The following is a 14,236-nucleotide window of genomic DNA, read 5'->3' as shown; positions in this document are numbered from 1 at the left end:
TGAACAGATGGGTGCATTTCCTGTTCTACAGATACCTGTTCAAACTTTGTTTTGTACTTTATTTTGTTAACCCAGTTAATGCTTCTGACAAGATGTCCTACAACTCCTCCCCACCCCATCAAAAAGGAGGGCCCTTGGCCTCAAATAGGCCAATCAGGCTCCGTTGGTGGGGAGTTGAATCTTCAGTGAGCAACTGGGGAAGATAGAACAGAACTATTTTCGGAGGCCCTGAGGCCTGCATCCTCAAGGCTACCTGGCTTTGTCTTTTCTGAGGCTTGGTCAACATTTTCCTTGGTTCTCTAAGTTACTCACAACTTTCTAATACATTTCCTCTTTTACTTTAGTTAAAACCAGAGTTGGTTTCTATTGCTTGCCTCCAAAGAAACTTGACTGATGTAAGTGTTTTCCTATTATTTTTAAATCTCCTAAAGAACATAAAATTTTTAATGACTATATATGTTATATTCACTTATTTGACTGATTTGCTGGGTTTTTTTCCTGGTAATGGGATTATTACTTTCTTTTTTTTTTTTTTTTTTTTGAGACGGAGTCTCGCTCTGTCGCCCAGGCTGGAGTGCAGTGGCCAGATCTCAGCTCACTGCAAGCTCCACCTCCTGGGTTTACGCCATTCTCCTGCCTCAGCCTCCCGAGTAGCTGGGACTACAGGCGCCCGCCACCTCGCCCGGCTAAGTTTTTTTTTTTTTGTATTTTTTAGTAGAGACGGGGTTTCACCGTGTCAGCCAGGATGGTCTCGATCTCCTGACCTCGTGATCCGCCCGTCTCGGCCTCCCAAAGTGGTGGGATTACAGGCTTGAGCCACCGCGCCCGGCCGGGATTATTACTTTCTATCATCTCTTTTCAATTCTGATACCTTCCCAAAGCAACATACTATAAAAAAGGCACAAGAAGGGAAGCTGGAATAAATTGTCTTTAGAGAAAGCTTGGCTTTTTTTCTGACACCCTAGCAGAATCCTTTCATTGGCCTCTTTTGATCATCTCTTTATTCATTCATTCATTCTTTTTATTTCTTAATTTTAATTATTTATTTCTTTTAGAGATGGGGTCTCACTGTGCTGCCCAGGCTGGTCTTGAACTTCTGGCCTTGAGTGATCCTCCCACTTTAGCCTCCTTAGTAGCTGGGACTACAGGTGTACACCACAGTGACTGCCCATTCTTTCTTTCATTTATAATTCATTATTCTAAGTCTCTAGTCTACAGTATTGCTCTGAGATGGTTTCTGCTTCAGCAGATTCGTTGAAACAGTTTACTTCATATTTGGATTTTCCCACTTGTCAGAACATTCTTCCTTGGTAATCTAGTGCAGTGGAAGGGACTGGACTGATTTAGATAATCGAAAGGTAATTCTGACTGTGCCTCTAATTATGTAATTTCAGAGGAGTAACATTCTCTTTGGATTTCGGTTTCCACGTGAGAAATAAAACAACTTGAACTGAGTAACTACAGATTTCCTTCCAGCTTTAAGATCCTATTATTCATATGAGTCAATATCTGCCTTTTAGTGATATGCTCCATTGGCCCCAGTTACACAGTCTGGGCTTATGTGATAGCCCTTCAAATATTTGAGAACCTATGCGCCCGTGAGTGTTTTGTTCTAGGCTCAACATAACCAGTTTCTGTAATCATTTCTCATATGGTAAGGTTTTTAGACTTTTCACCATTCTGGTCATTCTCTTCGGGACACTCCAGTTTTTCAGTGTCTGCATGGAAATGTGGCTTTGAGACCTGGACCCGGGCTGGTCACGCTGTGGGAGTCTCCCCACTACTTGCCCCTGCACTCAGCCTGCCCCTCCTGGCAGATAATGTTGACTAAGGCACAGCCCAAGGGGAGGCAGCCACTACAACTTTCCTAGATCTAGCAGTAGTTATTTGTTGCCATTTTAGAGGCCCTTCCTTCAGGCTGTGTGCAGAACAGATGCAGGTAGCCATGGAGCCAAATCTGGAAGGAGATGGTGCTTCCTCTGAAGATCAGTAAGTAACCAAGAGTGATTAACTGAACAAGTGCTAGTTCTTAATACACATGGAAGGAGGATTTGCTACAGGTGTCATTAATGTTTGCAGCAGCTTTTTTTTTTTTTTTAATTGAGACGGAGTCTCACTGTGTTGCCCAGGCTGAAGTGCAGTGGCACAATCTCAGCTCATACAGCAGTTTTTTAAAAAATGAGGCACTGAATGTTCATGTCTCCATTGATGAGAAAAATGTCCTCTCTAACCCTTTTCTTTTGCAATGCCCCTTTCCCATTCTCTCTGATATCATGTCTCATGAGTCCTTTGCCCTAGCAGCTCTTGTATTTGTCTTTTGTACAGGAGAACAGATGCAAAAACTACTGCTCAAGGAAAATAAAATGAAAACAAGGAAAAGCAAAAGCAGATCTGGAGAGGGCTCTGACCGGACCACAGGCGTCCTGGAGCTGTGAAGTAGAGGGTGTTCTGGGGGGAGTCTGATCTCTGGACTCTTGAGGGGTTCTTTCTGTCATTGTCACTCCAACAAAGGGCATTCCAACAAAGTCCCATATGATGCGGCCCCGGGCCGTCTCTCTAGACTCTTGTCCTTGTCCTCGCTCTCCCTTGTGTGGATCCAGCCCCTCTGGCCTCCACTCTCTTCTTTGCAAACACCAACCATGCTGTCACTTTATGGCCTTTGCATTTGCTGGTCTCTTTGTCTGGAACACTCTGCCACTGCACGCTCACTCCTCCATGTCACTGGGCCTCTGTTCAAATGGCACCCCACTGAAGGTGTCATTGATTGCTTTCTCTAAGACAGACCCTGTCTCCCCAACGCATTGTTCTGTAGCCCTTTACTCTGCCTTATCTTTCTTAACAGAAACTAACAACATCTGACATATGCTTACTTGTTTATTTATATTATCCAGAACATAAACTCTCAAAGGCAAGGGTTTTGCTTCACTACTGATTCCCAAGTACCAAGAAATGTACCCAGCACATGCAGCACCCTCAATCAGTATTTGTTGTGGTGTGACTTTTTAAGCATCAGTCTCAACGCTTATTAGCACAAGATTGGTCTCACGGAAGCACTTTGTGGTTTTTTGGCAGAGGGTTCATTAGTCCACTAGTTGACAAGTGAGTCATTGAGGATGGGAACTTTATTTGAGCAGTGTGGATCTGCTCAGCAAGGCCCTGGTGCACCACAGTACAAACCACTGTGGAAATGAGGTTGCTAAAAGTCACCTTGTGGAGGGAGACCTGCGGGTCCCATCTCATCCAGAGCTGCTTTGATCTGAGGTGGGGCCCTGGAGATGAACAGAAGAAAGGTGGGGAGTGCTGTGTTTTTCCCCAGAAACCCACCAGGGCTCCTTGTCAGATCCTGGGCTTTCCTTTTCACTCATTTTTAGGGGCTGAGGCCAGTTTTGCATGATTCAATGACCAGGCATATGGCATGACTGTAGGTGGCAGGTGGGGACAGCACAAGCTGACAGGTTGAGTGGCCATGGACCCTGTTCAGGTAATCTTGGGGGAAGGTGATAGGAGAGAAGTGCATGTGGGAAAGGGATGAGATTTTGATAAAGCCAGGTTACCAGCAGGGAACGTCTGAGCAGGCCAGGCAGGGAGGATCTGGGAACAATCGAGTGGAGGAGTGGTGATGTGGATCCGGAGGCCAGCTGTGCTGGTCCTTTGTCCAAGGTGAAGTGATTGCCTGGGAACTGGGGAGAAGAGGGAAGGTCCTTGGACAGGACTGACATCCTAGGTGGGGAGATTGAATTCACCCTGGGAAAACAGTACTTCAAACCCACCCCTGTTTCTTCAATACCTCCTTCCTCTCTGTTATCAAGACTTGAGTGAGGCCCCAGAAAAAATCCAGTTACACCTGGGTGAGAGAAACTGTGAACCTTAACGGCTAATAATCCCCAAGGGTAAGTTTAGCTCATTAAGTGTTTTTCCAGTAGCAATCAATACTCCAGAGCTCTTCTAGACAGAATCACTCAGGGGCAGAATGTATTTTCCTAAGATGGCCACAATAAGAAGTTCGATGGAGTCAGAGTGACCTCTACAGTCCACCTGTTTGGTGGTGGGGCCTTTGTCCCCTCCCCTTGAACTAAGGTAGGTCTGCATTTGCATTGAAAGTGAATGTGGCAGATTCTAGAGTGCCTCAGTACCCTTTCTGTCCATAATGTTCCTTCTGCATAGCGTTTTATAGCTCTTCACTCTCTCAGTTTCAGGGAAGAAGACTCATCCTGAGCTGAGCTGCTTTTCTTGAAGTTGTGCAAGAACGTCCTGCTGGCTGGGGCAAATTCAATAGTTTTTTCCTGGTCACTGTGCTGGGGCGTGAGGAAAGACGCTCCACCCTCACTCCCAGGTCCTGCAGGAGGCGTGAGAGTGGAGGGAGATGGTGAGGATGTCTATTAATATGGTGTTTCCTGTAAAACGGTGCCCATTTCAACTATGGGTTGTCAAACATCCTTGGTGTCTACAACTGCAATTTACCTCTGAGGGGCCATGAACTCTGATTACCTGAAAGTCCTTAGGCCAGAAAGAGAAACGCCTGTCCGCCACCTCTCACTTGCACCTGTTTCTAGACCTTTTCTTATAGCAATGCTTTGACCATCAGGAAGCATCAGAATCTCAAACTGCAGGGTCTGGGGCTGAAGCTGATGCTAGCATGGGTGACTCAGAGTTCCTCCATTAGTTCAAATATCTAATATATTTTAAAGCCTAAGACTCAGGCTGGAGGCAATTCTTTGGTGCCAGCTGGTTAACACTTTATGAATAGTGGTGGGGGAGGGAATGCCTTGAACTATTAATGTCCCCATGGATCTGGATCCTGGAGAACTTCCAGCGTCCTGGAGGGAATGTGCTGCTTGGCTCATCTTGCCCAGAGAAGAGCCAGGATATGAGAAGATGGGAGAGAGAAGGGGGAGGTGCGAAATGTGCTGGTGCTTTCTGTCCTCGTGGTGTGATGGCTGCCCAGGTTGCTCCTTCGAGGCAGGACAGGATTCCCATGGGAGGTATAAGGAACATGGTGATTTCCAGGCACCAGTTATGTCCCCGAACATCGCGTGCCTGTGCAGTGCGGTTACTGATGGTCCAGGCATCAGTTCATATTGTCCTTTATGGCAGATCCTGCACAAGGGGGTTCTCTGTCTCTGGACCCACCCTGTCAGCACGGACATCCTTTTTCTTTTTCCCTGGTAAGGACATCAGAAAGAAAGTTACCCCTCCAATGTTTGGAGTCTTGGCATCCTTGGCCTGCCCGCAGGCCTCTGAATCCTCAGTGTGTTAGCCCAAGGTCACCTTAGGGAAAGGAACATTTCTCCCGGTTTTCCAACACCCTGGAAAGGGAGGCTCTTCAAGAATAGGAAATTCTTCCTAATGTCTAACCTTGGCCTGCAACTATGCCGTACGTTTAATTGCAGAAGGTGTGGAAAGTTAGGGCTGTGGTGGATCCAGTTTAATAACTGGACAGAAGCCATGAGGCAGAGCCAGAACCAGCTTCTGGACTCCCTGCGTGGAGCTTTCTACTATCCTAGGTGGTTGGGTCCCTTCTCAGCGGCCAAAGATGCTATTTTATGAGCCTTGAGGACATGACACTAGGTGAAAAAAACCTGGCCAAAGGGCCACATAGTGTATAGTTTTATTTATATGAAATGTCCAGGAAAGACAAAAGCATAGAGGCAGAAAGTGGACTAGTGCTATGGGAGGAATGGGGGAATTGGGAGGTGATGGCTAAGGGGTTATGGGGTTTTGGGGGAGGTAATGGAACTGTTTTAAAATTGGTTGTGGGGATGGATGCACAACTCTGCGAATACACTAAAAGGCATTGAATTGCATACTTTAAATAGGTGACTTGTATGCTATGTGAATTATATCTCAATAAAGCTATTTTTTCCCCTGCTCATTCCTGGCTTCTATTTTCTTATCACAAATCCTGGGGACTCTTGGGGCAGGGGCCAGGGCCACACCCTCCCACAGCAGATGGGGCTTTCAGATGGAGTGCAGCCTCAGCTGATCCCTCTTGCCCTCCTCCCTGCTGGAGAGAATGAACAGGAATCAGCACTGCCTGTCCCCGTGCTTACAGGCTGGACCCAGACCCTGCCTTCTAGGACACACCCATCATAATGAGGCCTCAGTGCCTCCTCCTTGCTGACCCCCTTTCTCCACCTTGGGACAAGCCAGCTCCGACAGCCTGGGATGGAAATGACCACGGAGCCCTGGTCAGTCGGGTAGTTCTTTCAGGGGCAGGGCATCCTGGGGCAGAGGAAGGGACTGAGCTGGATGTAGAGCTTAGAACCTGGTCTGATCTCGGAGTTTCCTCTTCCTTCCTCTTCTCAAGAAGGCAGCCCTATCAGCCACTGGCCAGGGAGTAGCTTCTCTTAAGGAGACATTTTGTAGAACTCTCAGGCAAGAAGGGGTTGGGAGTCGTCTAGACTCCCACTCAACAATGTTTGTCGATGCCAGCTATGTTTCAGGAACCCTTGTGTTCTAGGAACCATTGACATGCCAGTGGTGACCCAGCGTCCTCCTTTTAAGGGCTCAGAATTCAGTGGGGAAGTAAATGTAAGTAGTTCTCTGATTGGGGTAAGCAATGGAGATTAAAGAAAGGACATTAATCAGCCTGAGTGTGGGGGAGGTCAGGGAAGGCTTTCTGGAGCAAGCACACCTTGAAGACTGAGTATGAGTTAGCCACATGAAGCGGGGAGGCTGGGTGGGAAATCATGGAAAGTGTGTTCCAGGCAGAGGGAATATTATGTACAAAGGTCTGCAGATGGATGTGAGGGAACAGTTCATTTGGAGAACCGCAAAAGAAACTTCAAGTAGTTGAGTCTGGTTGGAAACCAAGATATGAGCTAGAGAAGGCCAAGAGATGAGGTGGGAGAGGTAAGAAGGGGCAGACCATCTGAAGCCTAAATAGGAGGAGGTCCAAGACCCCCTCCCCCCCAGGAACTCCACCTCCTCCACCTACCTCCTGCACCTGCAGGATTCCTACCTGAGCAGGGGCCCCAGTGCCAGGCAGAGAAGAGAGTAACCAGCATCAGGAGCAGCGAGACAGGTACCGCCACCAGCAGCACGTCTTTGTAGGAGGCCTTCCCTGGTGCTGAACATGGAGGGGTGGAGTCAGAGGTGGACTTGATGCTTCATAAGCCCTCCACCATTGACTGCTGACCCTTGGCATACCTGCTTCATGATGGCAGCTGTCCCAGGGCGTGACTGTGGCCAAGTCCCAGCTGACAGGGTTGGAGACAATGCAGGAATAGGCCACACCTCTGTCTTCTGGTCCCAGGGATACGCTCAGCAGCTGTCCGTCTGTGAAGAGGCTGTGTGGTTCCATACCAAAGTCCATGGTTGTCTCCCGTCGCCAGCTATAGGTTATTTCACTGATGTTGGGGGCCCAACAGGACAAGAAAACCTGGCAGGTCTTGGGGGGCTGAGCATCCCCTCCTACAGCAATGAACACTTGTACCACGGGCCTGGGCACTGCATCTGGGAAAGAAAAGCACAACAGGTATGGGTCCCAGGGATGCTGGGCAGGGCCCATATCTCTGGCTCTGGGATGCACCAGGGTTAGATGCCACCTCTGACTAGGCCTCTCTTGTTCCAAAATCTTGTCTGGCTTTCCACTGCCCACAGGACAGAAGCTGAATTCCTTAGCTTGATATTCAAAACCTTTCAGGAAATGATTCATGCCTATCTCTCCAGCTGTACCTCCTGCTGCTTCTCCCTGCTCATCCTAATTAATTTGCAGTTTTCCCACATATGTCATGCTCTTAAATATCTTTCATGCTTTCACATGGTTCATCTGTGCACAAAGATGCCTTTCACCTCTTGTCCTCCCAGAAAACTCCTACCCATCCTTCAAGGCCCGGCTTGAACACATTGCTTAATGCCTTGACTGTGAAGCCTTCCCAGGCATGGCTCTGAGCTCTCCAAGCACTCTATCTCTTTCTGTAGTATTTATCTCACAATATGTCAGCCAGTCAACAAGAGATGACAAGCATTTGTTAAGTCAGGCAAGAAAACAAACACATTCCTAGCCTTCTGGAGCTTACAGTTTGGTGAGAAAGACAAATACTGACAAATGATTATGAATAATTAATAAAATAATTATGAGGGTGCAAAATGCTGTGAAGGAGGGGCCCAGAGGTGGGGTCTCTGTCTTGTTAGCTCAGTAACCTTAGCTGTCTAGTGCTGGCAAATAGTGGGTGCTCGATACCTGGTCACTGAACAAACTGATATCCTGGTGTCCTAGGCCACGGATCCCCCTTCCTATACGGGTTGATGAGTAAATCCTGAGTCTCAGTGGAAATGAGGCCAGTGGGAGAGCATTCTGGTAACAACGGGAGGGCTCAGTCTCTGACAGCATTCCAAAGTCAAGCAGAGAAAAACCTCGTTAATGCCAGTTCAGTCTGGTGGGATTTGTGATATGAAAGAGAAATGATTTGCTGGGCACACTAATAGTATAAACAAAGATTACAGGGGGGATATTTACATCACTTAAGAGGACAAGCTGCTTCCAAACACGATCAAGCACAGTGGAAACACCCATTGACATTTCTAGTAACTGATCTGCTAATTCAAATCATTCTTATCTATTGTCAAAGCAGAGCTCCTAAGGATGGCTGCTTGGCAGCTTCGTGCAATTAGTTCTAATCACGCTATGTATTTGGAAGCAATAAAACAGCAATTTCCTTAAAATCTGTAATTCAGATGCTGAGAACAAGGCATTTTAGAGCTTAGTGGTGTGGGTGCCGCATGTATTATCACATTCAATGTCCTCATTTCACATGTGCGGCAGCTGAGACTTAGACCGGAGGAGGGGCTCCAGGGGCTGACTGTATGGTAGGGTAGGTTATTCACTGCACAAGGACATTGGGCTAAGGGGGTCACAGGGTAACAGGTGGCAGGGGGTGGGGGTGCTGAAATACAGCCAGTACTCTGCTTGCCAAGATGAGGCTCAGGGCTGTGTGCATCCGGAAAGACACCTGCAAAGGCATTGGCACCCTGCGTGGCTCGCCCAAGGACAGCCAGTTAGCTGGCCCGGGGGAATTCAAGACACCTCCCCAATTTGCTTACAGCCTTTATCTCCCTCATGACTACCCTCTTCCAAGCTGCTACCTCTGCTTTCCATTCTTAAAGCTGGACTCCCCCCTCTTCCACTCGATCTAAATTTCTAAGGTTTTACTGAAACAGTGATTTAGGGTCACCCATACCTCTTTTCTAACCCATTAGGTAGATAAATGAGAGCTGAAAGCCCCTTTTTCTTGACCAGAAGACAAATGATGAAGGTGGTGGAGGTGGCTGTGGTGGAGGTGGAGGTGGAGTTGTTTGGAAACAAGGTCCACCCAGCCCCCAGTCCATGCAGCCAACTGAGGTGCTGAATGTAGCTGTGCGAAGGGCTCTGCAGACCCATGTGAAGCAGAAGTTGCACCCAGCTGGGCCTGCCAACCTACGGAATTATGAGAAGTAAACATCGTCGTTGTTTTCAGTCAGTAAGTTTTGGGATGGTTTGTTTTGCAATGATGAATGACTGAGAGAACCCATGAATCATATATAGTTAAAATCTTTCTAAGAAGCCCTTTTAAGAAATGTGTAAGTTCTATACTTTTAGTCATAGTTTCATTATAATTTGATTTTTAAATAAATCCATTATGTCGTAGTCTAGTATGTAACATCATTTTTTTTTTTTTCCTTTATAGTGGTACATAGACTAGTGGCACATCTTACAGTCTATGATGATCCTTTAGAACTGAGGAAGCACAGGCCAGGCTCTGTCCTGGATGCCACTGCAAATCCCACTGCATTTCACCCTGTGGGTACTCTACATGGTAGTATTACAATGCCCATTTACAAAGGAGAAAGGTGAAGGCCAGGGAGGCTAAGCATTGTGTCTAAGGCCACTGAGCTAAGAAAAGACTGAGCTAGAGTTCAGGCAAGCACTGTGAAACGGCAAAGCCTGGCTGCTGCAGCCATGAGGAATTTTCTTAGATGTGACTACCAGGGAGCAGCTGTTCCCTGAGTCAGCAACATGGTCAGAGACCAGAGCTTTCTGGAACCCAGCTCTCCCTGGCTGCTATGACTCAGGATGCTTGTCTGGTGCTTTGTGGGAGAAGAGGGTCAGGCAGCCAGTGTCAGACACACTCACCGTACACTTTTAGCTGGAGGGTCTGGGTCCAGGTCTGGCCCCTTGTGTCCACCATCAACACGGAGAAGTTGCCGCTGTCTCCAGACTCCAGTGGCCCGAGCTCCAGGCTGAGGTTGCTGTGTAGCTGGGCTCGGCCCAGGAAGCGGGAGTGGTACAGAGTCTCCAGGGAGCCTCGAAAAAATGTGGCCAGGAGCTCCTCTGAAGGCCAGACAGATCGCCAGATAGCCTCACGGACTTGGAAGCCCAGAGGGCGTGCTGCCACCAGCAGCACCGAGCCCCCGACTTTGCTCAGCACTTGGGCACCAGTAACTGTAATGGGAAGTAGGGCTGAAAGAACAGAGCCCCTGATCACTCTGCCTGCCCCACACTCCTCATCCTTCTTTTGCATGCATCTGAGCTGCTATGGGGTGAACTGGGGCCCCTCCACTGACACTCCCTTCACTCAAGTTGAGGGTACACTGTGCCAGGTACCGGGGATAAACCATATGGAAGATAACCCCAGTGTCTGCATTCATGGAGCTTACAGAGGAAGCCAGACATTCAAGAAAGCAATTAAAATGAATTCTGTTAAATACCATGAAGGGAAAAATGGGATGCCCTGGGAGAACACAGGTAGGGTGACGGGGGACCTCACCCAGCCTTGATGGGCTCAGAAAACAAATTGTTAAGCTGAGCCTTGAAGAGGAATGGGAATCAGCCAGGCCAAGTGGAGGGCGGCCTGGAGCAGGATGGGGAAGTGTCACCAGCAGAGGGCACAGTACTGACAAAGGCCTGGAGGGGGAGAGTTGGTGCCGAGGGGAACTGAGAGTAGTTCTCTGTGTGAGGAGTAGGAAATTACACTGCAGAGTTGGTGGGAGTCAGATCATGCAGGGCCCTGAAAGCAATACTGGAGTTTGAGCTTTATCTGTAGAGCAATGGGGGGTCTCAGGTGGGTTTTAAGCAGGAGCGTAACAGGATTAGATGCATGGTTAGAAAGATCACTCCAGCAGAGATGTGGAGAATGCACTGCAGGTGGGCAGGACTGAGGCTGTTCACATTAGTCCAACGGAGAAGTGATGGCAACTTGAATTGAGGAAGGGAGCAACTGGGATGGAAAGAAGTGGGAGGAATTGAGAAACATGAAGATGGTGTAATCAGTCGGATTTGGTAATAGATTAGCTCTGGGAAGTGAAGGAGAAAAAGGAGTCAAGGATGGCTCCCAGGTCCTTGGGATCCACTGGATATCATTCTCTGTGATCCAGAACAGGAGGAGAAACAGACAGGGGGCGAGATGGCAAGATGCTGTTTTTGGAGACTGTATTTGAGTCAGGGGTGTATAAGAGACACTTCTGCTTGAAATGCCCCTCTGACTCCTTTGCTGACTAATTTCTGCCCACTCTTGTAGCATCACTGCCTCCTCTGACCTCCCCTATCCCTCATAGGTAATGTAACCAAGAGAGATTACATATTCTCTCTTGTGTTCTCACAGTGGCCTGGGGTCACCATGCTGACTACCCTTATCCCTCTATTATTATTGCCTGTTTATGAGTCAGCATCTCCCACTAGACTGTGAGCTCTTTCTCCCCATCGTTGCGCTTCCAGTGCCCACCACCATTTAGGAACAGACTGTGGGAGAAGCCTAGTAAATGGTACTGAATAAATCACCTTCCCTGCTGAGGACTGACCCTATGCCTGTCACTGGCACAGGGTGTAGGGAAGAATAAGAGGTGATGAAGGTTTGGTCAATGAGCCGTGTTCTGGATGGTTGCTCAGTTGGCCATGATAATTCCAGTCCCTCCTCCGCCTCACTGTCCTCCAGGCCCAACAACCTCCTCTCACACTGGAGAAGGCTTCAGTGTTAACGCAGAGTAGGAATGTAACACACAAAGAGCATTGCACTGGATGTCAACCAAGACCTAGCTTCTACCCGCTCCTGGTGCTGCCACGATCAGCTGTGTGGCCTTCTGCACATCACCCCACACCGCCCAGGCTTCAGTACCACTGAAAAATAAGGGATCTTTACCAGGTCAGTCACACAGATCTTTTATCATTAAGGGCCATTTGAAAAATTATTTTTGGGCTGGGTGTGGTGGCTCATGCCTGTAATTCTAGCACTTTGGGAGGCTGAGGAGAGCGGATCACTTGAGGTCAGGAGTTTGAGACCAGCCTGGTCAACATGATAAAACCCCATCTCTACTAAAAACACAAAAATTAGCCGGGTGTGGTGTCAGGGACCTGTAATCCCAGCTACTCGGGAGGCTGAGACAGGAGAAACACTTGAACCCAGGAGGCAGAGGTTACAGTGAGCCAAGATGCACCACTGCACTCCAACCTGGGTGACAGAGCAAGACTCAGTCTCAAAAAAAAAAAAAAAAAAAGGCAAATTATTTTTGTCTCACATGTCCGCTGATTTGAAAGATTTTGTGAGCCAAACAGACTGAGGCCTTTTTTGAGGTTAAGGTGTGATTTCCTGCACACGTTTAGAAATGCTGAAGAAATCTGCAGGCTTTGGAGCTCTCAGGGCCAGGAACCCAGGCAGGGAGAAGAGACAAAGCAACCCAAAGTCCCTATGAGCTTCTGATGTAAACAATGGCATCTTAATCTTTGCCGCACCCCATAAACCCTCATCCATGGCCTGGCAGTGCTGACCCATGTCACATTGGCTGCTTGTTGGCCGAGGAAGAGAACTCAGGCATCAGACGGATAGAGGGATCGCCCAGTGTGGAGGAGACCCCGTGTGTCAGCCATCCCAACATCACACCACCATCAGCCACCCCCACGTCCACGTGGGCCGTATTTAGCCTCTCTCATGCCTACTTAGTACTTGCCTCCCCTTAAGAAGGCCTGCAGGGAGGGACCTCAGCTCCCCCACAGGCTGCTGAAAACACACTCTGCTGATTGTGGGGAACCCTGCTCTGCCCTGCCCTCTGCTTCTCTCCTCAAACTCTGTAGAGTTTCTGCGTGCTAACACTGCTGGGTCCTCACCATTCTCACAGCCGACTTCCGCTGGCTCTGTTTTTACTGTCCTGGGCCACAAAACAGCTCATGTCTCACAGATAAGAATACCCCTCAAGCTGCCACCTCCTCCCTCCCACGACCCTGCATTTCTTTGTAACTGCCTAGCTTAAAATGTTGCCCAAGAGCTTGTTCTAGTCTTTCCTACCCACCCTCAGCTCCTGGGTTCTCACTCGGGTTGAGGGAGCCCTGCCCAGACGTCTGGCGAAGGCAGCTGGGGAGGGGCCTTCAGCTCTCCAAGGACAGGCTGTCTGCCTGCCCCACTTACCTTCCCAGAGAAGCAGACTCCACAGGGGCCTCATGGCCATCCTTCTATGGTGAGGCAGGTAAACTCCTTCAACAACCAAAATCCAGAACCTCCCAGGCTGAGTGGGTGCACAGGAGGAGCTGTGGTCCTTCTGGGAAGTCCCATGTTCAGAAGGAGGAATCTTGACTCAGAACAGGATGCCCCAAAAGTGAAAACATCCAGAATAAAGTGGAAGTTGGCCCTGGGCCTCGCTGGGCTTTCGGGAGCAGATTCTTGTAAGTCAGCCTCTTTCACATGCACATGGTTGGCTAACACATGGCGACAACAGCCTCCACACAAGCCACATCCTCCTTGCTGGATCTCACTGGCCTCCCTGCATCCCAGCCTGCCTTGCTGCGATCTGTCCCCCTCAATCTAGCTTAAAATCCTTCTGTGGCCTCCCGTGGCCCTGAGAATGAGGACTAACTCTCTGTTCTTCATGCAGGCCCTCCTGAGTCAGGCCTTCTTCTCCAGGCTGGTCGCCCACAGTTATTCGTCCCTCCAGCCATCCCAAGCCAGAAGGCCTCCTTCTCAGAACTACTGATTTCACACTTCCCTGTGTGGTACTTCCCCCCTTCCCCCGACTAGGCCTGCTGCTCTTTTTATCCTTGCAAACAGAGCGTGGCTGTGCAGTCAGCGAGGATGTCCTTCCAGGCTTCCTGACCACAGGCAGGTGAGAGGCCCTCTCCTTGTGCCCTGTGCATGCCCACACCTCCCTCTTTACTCTTTTTTTTTTTTTTTTTTTTTTTTGAGACGGAGTCTCGCTGTGCTCCCAGGCTGGAGTGCAGTGGCGTGATCTCGGCTCACTGCAAGCTCCGCCTCCCGGGTTCACGCCATTCTCC

The 14,236-nt window shown here is 48.9% G+C and overlaps 1 protein-coding gene across 2 annotated transcripts; it reads right to left on the bottom strand.

Moving 5' to 3' along the window:
* Positions 1-2,861: 2,861 nt before the first annotated feature.
* SLAMF8 (SLAM family member 8) lies at positions 2,862-13,665 on the bottom strand. 2 transcript variants are annotated; one of them, XM_025394795.1, is made up of 5 exons: positions 13,377-13,665; positions 10,115-10,441; positions 7,150-7,455; positions 6,962-7,069; positions 2,862-5,162 (listed from the first exon to the last, which is right to left on the bottom strand). In XM_025394795.1, the coding sequence occupies exons 1-5, from the start codon at positions 13,414-13,416 to the stop codon at positions 5,086-5,088; spliced, it is 858 nt and encodes a 285-aa protein (XP_025250580.1). In that variant the 5' UTR covers positions 13,417-13,665; the 3' UTR covers positions 2,862-5,085. The 2 variants fall into 2 exon arrangements, with proteins under 2 accessions (XP_025250580.1, XP_025250591.1); XM_025394806.1 differs by lacking the exon at positions 10,115-10,441 and having other exon boundaries at positions 3,105-5,162; positions 13,377-13,626.
* Between the last annotated feature and the right edge of the window lie 571 nt (positions 13,666-14,236).

This window comes from Theropithecus gelada, chromosome 1 (genome assembly GCF_003255815.1).
Source record: "Theropithecus gelada isolate Dixy chromosome 1, Tgel_1.0, whole genome shotgun sequence".
In the NCBI taxonomy this organism is placed as follows: domain Eukaryota; kingdom Metazoa; phylum Chordata; class Mammalia; order Primates; family Cercopithecidae; genus Theropithecus; species Theropithecus gelada.
The sequence above is the reverse complement of the archived record's forward strand: the minus strand, read 5'-3'. Positions and strand labels throughout refer to the sequence as shown.

Bases quoted from the DNA above. Each gene is read 5' to 3' on its own strand.
- SLAMF8 (XM_025394795.1), bottom strand. From the start codon at position 13,416: ATGGCCATGAGGCCCCTGTGGAGTCTGCTTCTCTGGGAAG. The intron at 10,442-13,376 runs GTAAGTGGGGCA...CTGTTCTTTCAG, and splicing joins GAGTCTGCTTCTCTGGGAAG to CCCTACTTCCCATTACAGTT. The intron at 7,456-10,114 runs GTGAGTGTGTCT...TTTCTTTCCCAG, and splicing joins CCTCCAGCTAAAAGTGTACG to ATGCAGTGCCCAGGCCCGTG.